We start from the raw sequence: 10109 nt of genomic DNA, 5'->3' as shown, positions 1-10109 counted from the left end.
AATTGGTTCGTTTCAATTTTAATCGAGAAACCATCGGTGGGTCTAAATCGATAAACCGATCGAAACCTTTAACCTAGTCAAACGATTAAATATTAAAATAATTCTTTGATCAGAAAAAAAATGCCCAAATATTCTCTGTGCCGAGGGCACAGATTGCGTCCAGACCATGGGATGGGCGGAATGACCACCTTGCCCCCCTGAATGGCAGGCCCATGTGTCTGGGCACAGGCGGTGTTGCGGCATAGAGAACGTCAGCCCTATACAATAGAATACACAAAGATCAAACGAGCATGCAACAGCATATATGCAGACAAGTTACTGCATACTTAGATCCATGATCAAAGAATAATGCTTGCACGAACGTTGTCCAAGGTCCTCCAATGCTGTAGTGGATTTCCTTGGCTACGTTGGTCCTTTTTGTTGAGCTCCCAATTGTTTGGCCTCTTATCAATCCGTTGGCTTCTGCATCTTTGCAATACATATTACATTGCTTGTAGACTTGTAGTTGCTCTTCTTCTCAATAAATTTTCTTTTTATCATACACAAAAAATAAAACTAAAATAAAATAATATTTTAGGGCGAGAGATTCATTATATCTGCAAAATTGGATATTATTCTAGTGAATCAAGAAAAGGCAAAATTTCTTAAAATTATCCAGGACAACTCCATGGAGAAAAAAGGCATCAAAGGGACCCAAGGCTTCGATTCCGATGCAGACCACTATGTTTCAGAACCGTCGGACCATTTGATATGTGATTTGTTATTGACCATTAGATTGGTTTCGTTATGTCAGGGCTACTTACGTTTATAATCGCCAAACATTTTTAAGCTCAGTTCATTCTTATCATCTTATGGTGGGGGCCAGCCATGAGATGAGTCGGGTCCAATCCAATCCATGTTCCAAATTTCCAATTCCCTTTTTTTTTATTTTAGTAAAATTACAATCACACTCCCATCCCCACCCAAACATAAGGGTGTCAAAACCAAACCGAAATTGAATACCGAACCCGAAACTAAAATCGAACTGAATTAACCAAATCGAACCAAATAGAATAAATTCAATTTGGTTTTGATTCTAGTATATGAGCATTTAATTCAGTTACAGTTTTAGTTCAAAATCCATCAGTTTGAATCAAAGCCGAAACAAATATCACACTTAAATCCAAAACCCTTTATTAAAATGGTGTTACCTTTCCTTTTGGAACTATAATTTTGATGTGTTTCGTTGACTTTATTAATCAGTAAGCTGAAAGATAAGATCTGAAAGTATATAACCCACTTGGGGTTCTTATTTATTTATTAATATTTCTGATTCCTTTAAGGTTGTGTGAACATTTTATTTATAAAAATGGCATTTCTTGAGAATACATCAAGGCAGCAACAACTGATAGCCTAGTAGAGGAACTGTATTGGAGAACCGAATTGGAACCATAATGGACCTGTATTGAAAAACCAAATTAGAACCGTAACCAAAACAAACCGAACAGGTTCGGTTTCGATTTTCACTTCCAGAACTGACTTGATTCTTGGTTCAGTTTCAGATCACACCATCAAGGCATGGAACCGAACCGATTGACCAAACATTTATGATGCAGCTTTCAAGAACTTTATCTAAATCCAAATAAAAAGGCATAATTAAACTGAGAAAAGATGAGCAAGGCTATTTATATGACTTCAAAATGAAAAATTCATTTATATATTATAATTTTTTGTAGCCTGGGGAACTGGGCCGGGCAGGGACGTAGAGGGGATAAATTTCCTTTTGATTTAATAGTTGACATGTGAGGAGCTACCTAGGATTTTAATTTGTGCTTCATCCGATTTACCATGGCAGATCTGGGTCCTGCGTAATGGTAGTAATGGGCTATTTACCAGTTACTAGGTGAGACGACCTATTGACAAAGACTCGTAAAAATACCTTTAGGCTCTTGTTTTGCTAATGGGTCCTTTTAGTTTTAGGTGTCACTACGTCTAACGATGTATAATACTTCACTATTTACCACTTGAGAGTACATGGTTAGTCCATGTGATAGAGGACCCCACATACATCTCAATGACCAAAATTTAGTCCAAGGTAAGCAAGGAAAGTTACTCAAACTCTGATTAGGTTTTATTCAAATTCCCAAAGTACCATCAAAGAGAAATGAAATAAGATGTAAAATGACATCTTTTGTAATTTTAGCTGGTTCATAGCAAGCAATTTGGTTGGGCCCAACGGCAATTTTTCTGGCCGTCAATTTCCTCATTTCCCTCTAATAGAGGGAGGTAGACCCCACCTAGGCAATGTGTTCGGGTAGGGGGTAGGGTGATCATTTACACCCCCTATTAGATGGAATTGAAGAAATTGAGGGGCAGGTAAATTGATGGGATAAAGATCCAATGGAGAGAGTGGGAAGGAGAGGGCAGGGGATCATTTACATAGGGGTGGGAGAAAGACAGACTTAGGCTGGGATATGCTAGAAAATCCAATGAAGTCTTTCAGGGCATTTCTCCAATACTTCTCATACAGAAAATCATTTTGACCTACTCTATAGCTGCCTGGGACATAGATATGCAAACTATTACCTCTCACATGGGTTTTTATAATTGTTTTCTCTCTCTTATCCTGACCATGTGGGTCTATATGGATTATATCACTATGCGTGTTGCCGTTGGCGTGGCGTGGGAGATTCCCCCAAACTGGTGTTGTGGAGAACCCTTCACTTATTATAAATGACAAAGGTGCAACAAAATTTCTTCAAAAGGTTGATGTTGAAGGAGAAAACTCATTAAACTAACAAAAGATGTTGAAGGAGAAAACTCATTACACTAAACAAAAGATTTGCAACTAAATAACCACTTTTCTCTATGTTGTAATAGATGGCAAAGGTAAGGGAAGAAAAATAAAGAAAACAAAAATATGTCAAACGCCTTTCAAACTATGATTTCATTAGGCTTAGCTCCCTATGAATCTGCTGCATTCTTGTTTCATTACCTTTACTAAAACAAGAATGCAGCAGATTCATAGGGAGCTAAGACTAATGAAATCATAGTTTAAAAGGCGTTTGACATATTTTTGTTTTCTTTAGTTTTCTTCCCTTACCTTTGCCATCTATTACAACATAGAGAAAAATGGTTATTTAGGTACTATCTTTTGTTTAGTTTAATGAGTTTTCTCCTTTAACATCAACCTTTTGAAGAAATTTTGTTGCATCTTTGTCATTTATAATAAGGGAAGGGTTCTCCACAACACCCGTCTGAGGGAATCTCCTACATCCCACCAATGGCAACACGGATAGCGATATAATCCATATAGACCCACACGGTCAGGATAGGAGAGAGAAAACAGTTATAAAAACCCATGTGAGAGGGAATAGTTTGCATATCTATGTCCGCAGCGACAAAGTAAGTCAAAATGATGTTCTGTATGAGAGGTTTTTGAGAAATGCCCTGAAAGACTTAATTGGGTTTTGCAACATATCCTAGCCTGAGTCTGTCTCTCTCCCACCCCTATGTAAATGACCCCCTGCCCTCTCCTTCCCACTCTCTCCATTGGGCCCAACCAAATTGCTTGCTATGAAACAGCTAAAATTACAAAAGATGTTATATTATATCTTATTTTCATTTCTCTTTGATGGTACTTTGGGAATTTGAATAAAACTTTGAATTAGAGTTTGAGTAACTTTCCTTGCTTACCTTGGACTAAATTTTGGTCATTGAGGTGTATGTGGGGTCAAATAATTATCACCTCCAATTAACGAGCACCTCCAATTCCTCAAATTCCTCAAATTCCTCAAATTCCTCTAATAGGGGGAGTGGACCCCACCTTGGGCAGTGTTTTCGGGCAGGGGGTAGGGTGATCATTTTCACCCCCATGTGAGGAATTAGACGAAGTGGAGGGGGCAACGAATTGTAGGGGATATCAATTCATGTGGGATCCTCCACCACATGGATTAACCATGTACTCTCAAGTGGCAAAAAGTGAAGTAGTAGACTTCGCTAGACATAGTGACACCTAAAAAGACCCATTAGCAAAACAGGAGCCTAAAGGTATTTTTATGAGTCTTTGACAACAAGTCCCCTCACCTAGTAAGTGGTAAATAGCCTATATTACTATTTACCATTATTATAAAATTAGTAATCCGCATTCGATGCAAAGAAGCCACTCTACACTTACCATGTGTGGGTAAAACGGGATCTTTATCCTCTCCACTTTCCTGCCCGGTCCAGTTCCCCAGTGCCCCTAACAAGGAGGGGGGTGCAATGACCACCCTACCCCTATCGAAACACTCTGTCCGAGTAGGATCCACTCCTTATTAGAGGCACTGGGGAACTGGAGGAGATAACTTTCGGATCGAGATCCTCTACGGTGCGTTGCCGTCTGCCTCATCTTGCAGACACGAGGGCATCGCACAATGACGCCTTACCCCCACTCGGGCAAGGCACTCGAGCAGGGGTAAGGCGGTCATTGCACGTAACCCTGTGTCTACGCAACATTAGGCAGGACGGGCAGTGCACCGTAGAGGATCCAAATTGATAATTTTCAAGTCCAGGTCACGTTCACGTATGTGAGGGTACGAGAACGGCTCCCAACAGTTCAGATGGAATTGTGGGATCCACATGGACGGATTCCATCTATACAGCTGGGAGCTGTTCTCGTACGCTCACGTACGTGAACGTGAGCCCAACTCTAATTTTCCGGGTAAAACGGTAGCTGTGTAAGGAACTAGAAAGCTTACGTGGATCTGATTCCTACCGTTGGTAGGTTTGTAAGGAATTAGAAACAGGATCTGATTACCGTTGGTATGTGTGTGAGGAATTAGAAACTTAACTCTTAAGAACATAATTTGAAATCCTAGAACAGGTTGGAAAGAAAGTTGCGCGCCTTTTTTATCTTCGTCAGTTCTTCAACTTCTTCTTACAAGACTCTGATTGGAGAGAAAGAGACATGGTGATTGAGGGTTCGGCTGTCATGAAGAGAAATAGGGATAGGTTCTTTGGGAGTTACGGTGGTGATGGTACACAGAGATTCCCTGAAAAGATTCTTGCGGAGGTTTTCAAGATCAACCGTGGAGGAGACATTAGGATCGTTGAGGAGGTTCTGAGAATCAAAGCAATTATTGGAGCAAATTTTAATCAATCTGAAGTGGTATTATTGGAACTTCTAAGGAGGCTTGTGTTGATAGCAGTTTCTTTCAATACATTGAAGGAAACCATGATTGGGATGTCCGTGAAAGGTTTGACGAAGCACAACTCGAAGAGAGTTCGTGAGCTTGCGAGGTATCTCATCACTAAGTGGAGGAGAAGGGTGGATGAGTGGTCGATTGCATCTGAAGCAGCAGCAGCAACGAAGGAGGTAGTTACGGTTTCTTCAGCCTCTGATGTACTACTACTCATTGATGAAGAAGAAAGACTGAAAAGAAACGAGGATGGGTTTTGTGGGAGTGACGGTGGTAGTGATGATACAGAGGCATTTCCTGAGGAGAACGCAGAACAGAACAATAAGATTATTGCAGAGATTTTCAGGATCAACCGTGGAGGAGACATTATGATCCTTGAGGAGCTTCTGAGAATCAAAGAAGTTATTAAAGCAAACTTTGATCAGTCTGAAGTGGCACTATTAGAAAGTCTAAGGAGGCTTCAGTTGATGGCAGTTTCTGTGGATACATTGAAGGAAACCCAGATTGGAATATCTGTGAAAGGTCTGACGAAGCACAGCTCGAAGAGAGTTCGTGACATTGCAATGTATCTCATCACTGAGTGGAGAAGAAGGGTGGATGAGTGGTTGATTGCATCCGAAGCAGCAACATCGGCATTAACATCAGCAGTAACGAAGGATGTAGTTAAGGGTTCCTCAGCCTCTGATGTACTCATTGAAGAAGAAGAAGAAGAAAGACTGAAAGCTAAAATGGAGGCTACAAAGCGGAAGCTAAAAGAAGGGTATCAAAGGGCCGAGAATGCCAAGAAACAACGCCGGGCAAGAGTCATGGAGTTGAAGGATCTTCCCAATCAAGGCTTCTGCAACTGTAAAAGTTTTGGGAACAATGGACTCATTTCTGTTTAGTTTGACTTCCTTCTTCTATTTTGAAGGTTTCATTGCAACTGCAAAATTTAAAGAGTTCTTAGTTTGGTAATAACAGTAATAGGTCTCCTCAGATTGTTGCTGTATTAGCTCAATTACGAGCAGTGGCTTGCTTAGGCAAATGCTGTTCAATTTTGTATTCCCTTTATGGGCTATTTACATACACTTACTGTGAAGATTTCTGTAATTGTACAGAACCACAATTTGATCTTAATAGAATATTTTCTATTTCTATCTCCTATACTTCATTCAATTCAACTCAAATGTTAGTTTGTTCAATTTATAGATAGGGATTTGGAATCAATCCATCACTGGACAATCACAGCATGTTCATCAAAATTGTTTGCTGTTATGAAGATTAATCCTTTTGGTTGACTAGGTTTCTATGTTTGGTTGTGGTTGTGAATTTACTACGATCCATCCCAGAAGAAAACAGAGATTCAATTATTAAATATGGTTGTAATAAAGGAATTACCTTTATTAAAATAGGAATGCAGCAGATTCACAGGGAGCCAAAACTAATGAAATCATAGTTCGAAAGGCATTTGACATATTTTTTTCTTTGTTTTTCTTCCCTTACCTTTGCCCATCCATTACAACATAGAGAAAACTGGTTATTTAGTTACTCTTTTAACCCTTTTATGACCCAGTTCCTCTATCTAGACTTTCTTCCTCACAAGCTTCTTGCCCCATGAACTATGTGTTAAGTTTTAGCTCTGGATGTTACTGCATTAAGATCTCACAACTTTACTTCATAATAAATCGTTGGGTTATCTCTTAGATTTCTGATGCCAAAAGTATGCGAAGTTAACATTAACTGTGAAACATTCTTTTTAGGAATTGGAGAGCTTTACTGTGGGGGGTGGGGGAAGGGATGGGGATAGGCCCCAAGGTGGTTTGAACTCATGACCTCTTATTTGAGGAGTTGGTCTATTGGCAACTGAGCTGACCCCTTGGGGTAACTGTGAAATATTCTTTACGTCAATGTCTTAAAAGTGACATCATATCCTTGCTTTCAAATGCATATATTCTTGTTGAATGATCCTTGTACTCTGATCAGGCTTCTGGTTCACTGGAACCAGACTGTTATTGTGGTGATGAATGAAGTCTGCGTTTGTAGTCCATATCTCCCTGCAAATGTAACTGGTGGAACCCCTGTTGCCAATGAGACTCAGCCTTATCCCTTTTGTTAGTTTAATGAGTTTTCTTGGAATTAACTTTTGTCAGTTCTCAACAAAGTCTGAGACCCACAAGAGTAGCATCGCCACTAGTTCTCAACAAAGTCTGAGACAAAGAGACATTAGATCCTAAACTGTGCACAAGAGAAGTGCACTTTCCTCTCTCTCTCTCTCTCTTCTTGGAATTAACTTTTGTCAGTTCACAATTTTAAATTTGTAATGGTAAATCCTGTGCTGAGAGTGAGCTCAACAAAATCCATGATTGGTTGTGAACAATCAAGAATGTATATAAAAATGCCTCTTAGATCATATGTTAGTGTCTATCGGTCCTAAGCTTGTGAAGAAGTAGTTCTCTAATTTAGATTGCTCTGTTCTGCAGGTTTCTTTCTGTATGTTACTTCTGTGCTTAGCTTCTAGATATATTAACTTGAGTATTTGAATTGACAGTTGGAAACCCTGGGGCAGACTAGAATGGTGCTCAATAAGCAGGTAGGCTTCCAGCTACAGTTTGTTAAGGAGGAGGATTGAACTCTTATTAGTCATCAAAATTGAATATGATACAGGAGTTCTTGTAGACCCTGCGTCAGATGTGGGCACTGACATTTGTATTTTTGTATGTTTCTTGTGAAAATTTCACTGCAGATGTTGTGTGAAACACCTTAATCCACATTAGAACAATAAGATTATTGCAGAGATTTTCAGGATCAACCGTGGAGGAGTGTACAGACTGTTAGGATTTTAAAGTTCTCTACATGTTAATGCGCTTATGGTAGTGTGTGTGCCTGAGTATTTGTTCCTTTGATTACTGCATAGTCTTCTTGAAGAAGGTCCGAATTCCAGTTACAAACTTACATGTTTTGTTCAAGCTTTGTGGCAGCATTAGTTTTCTTCTCTGATATCAGTTTACTTTGATTTCAGTTCACTTGGTTTACTTCCTGCCTTTTGTTTTAAAAAGGTTACATTTGCTATTTAAGTGTTATTGGCAGTAATCCATACCTTTAAACAGAACATGAGGACAGTTCTCATGTATAGGGTGAGGAGTTGACTATTTGATCTGCCATCACCTAGTGGTTTAATAAGATGTTTCAACATGAAGGAAGTTTTGAATGATTTTATACATTCAGGGAGGTTATTCTTATTTCCTAGGCAATGGTTTTAATGTTAATTTGGCTGGAGCAGAACTGAATGAGACTAGAATACTATCCTAGCTAGGACCCAGCTAATAGATTGAAATTGTGACCTCTCACTTGAAGATATTTGATACCTTAACAAGCTTGACCCTAATTTCTCCTTCTAACCTCTGTTAGTTTTGTAGAAATCCAAACGGCTGGGAATTGCATTGATTCAGGTAGAGAAATTTTGAGCATTATAACAATTATAGCTTCAATCCATCACTGGACAATCACAGCATCTTCATCAAAATTGTTTGCTGTTATGAAGATTAATCCTCTTGGTTGACCAAGTTTCTATGTTAGGTTGTGGTTGTTGTGAATTTACTATGATCCATTCCAGAGGAAAACAGAGATTCAGGTTTTGGGGTTTTCTTTACATGATTATGTCTGATTTTTGCAATCTGGAAACCTGACTGGTTACCATATTAAACTTCCTCTTTACTTCGGTTTGTCATGTAAGAGGGTGCAATATGTTTCCTATATTTCTGTTTTTGTAGTCTTGATGTCATTGCAAGTGAGTGAAAGTCATTGAAAAGAAAGAAACCCACTAAAATGTGAACTTCTTAATGTTTTTGCTTCTTATAAAGAGCCAGAAGTACCACACACCATATGGGGCAACATAAATAATTGAAAACTGTAAAACTCAAACTGATCATTTTTTCGTTATTTTGGTTCCCCTGCTTTTATGAACAAGATGAATTAGGAGAAACTTAAGCATTCTGCTTCTTTGAACTTGCTCCAGTATACAGTAAATGTTTGCAAAAGTTTATTGTCTCATTAGTGGATGATGATGGAGAGAAAAGGCTAAAGGAGGAAGAGAACCATGAAGCCACTAGCCTGCTGCAAAAACTAAAATTAAAATGGAAAGAAGATATGGATGCACTAAATTAAGGATACTAAAAGGCAAAATGGCCATATGCATATATGAGTGAAAGGGCAATCTAGTGGTGATGGGGGCCAGTGAAGGAAGCCGGAGAAATTTTGTCCCAATAAATTAAGTCTAACAGGTCAAATTCTGATGAACTAAGGAGATAATGAGGGGAACTGATGAAGCTCAGGAGGACACTGAGGGCCAAATGCTGTGATCTGAGTAGAGATAATTTTAGGCTAACAATCAAAGATGATCAGAATAGCAACAAATTCAACAGAAATAATAGAATATCAGAAATAACAAAAAGTTCTGCAAATCTAGTCAGCTTCCATACCAGAAATAACTTCATTGAGAATCTTCTGGAGTTCCTAGACCTCTTTAAGTTTCAAAAAAAATAAATTGCAAATAAGCGCCTATAACACTTAAGGCTGCTGTGTGACCAAATCTATGATGGTATAATAGCCAAAACTCACTCTCGGAATATCACCCTATGGTATCACCCTGCGTCTCTACCTTCTGATATGTCCTTGTTGCCCAAGAAAGGCAGGAGTAGCCAGCATATGCAACGGCTGATCTATCAAGGGCGGAGGGAAAGGGATTCACAAGGGCTCGATCGAAATCTTCTAGATAGAAATTAAATAGAAAACATACAAAAACACAGGTGTCAGTGTCCACATCAGACACAAGGTCTACAAGAACTCCTGTATCATATTCAATTTTGATGACGAATAAGAGTTCAATCCTCCTTAACAAACTGTAGCTGGAAGCCTACCTGCTTATTGAGCACCATTCTAGTCTGCCCCAGGGTTTCCAACTGTCAATTCAAA

General features: G+C 39.0%; 1 protein-coding gene across 1 annotated transcript; it reads left to right on the top strand.

The window, feature by feature from the left end:
* Positions 1-4927: 4927 nt before the first annotated feature.
* On the top strand, positions 4928-6043 carry LOC122648814 (probable mediator of RNA polymerase II transcription subunit 26b). Its single transcript, XM_043842050.1, has one exon. The coding sequence runs from the start codon at positions 4928-4930 to the stop codon at positions 6041-6043; it is 1116 nt and encodes a 371-aa protein (XP_043697985.1).
* Positions 6044-10109: the final 4066 nt, after the last annotated feature.

This window comes from Telopea speciosissima, chromosome 1 (genome assembly GCF_018873765.1).
Source record: "Telopea speciosissima isolate NSW1024214 ecotype Mountain lineage chromosome 1, Tspe_v1, whole genome shotgun sequence".
Taxonomy (NCBI): domain Eukaryota; kingdom Viridiplantae; phylum Streptophyta; class Magnoliopsida; order Proteales; family Proteaceae; genus Telopea; species Telopea speciosissima.
The sequence above is the reverse complement of the archived record's forward strand: the minus strand, read 5'-3'. Positions and strand labels throughout refer to the sequence as shown.

Bases quoted from the DNA above. Each gene is read 5' to 3' on its own strand.
- LOC122648814 (XM_043842050.1), top strand. From the start codon at position 4,928: ATGGTGATTGAGGGTTCGGCTGTCATGAAGAGAAATAGGGATAGGTTC.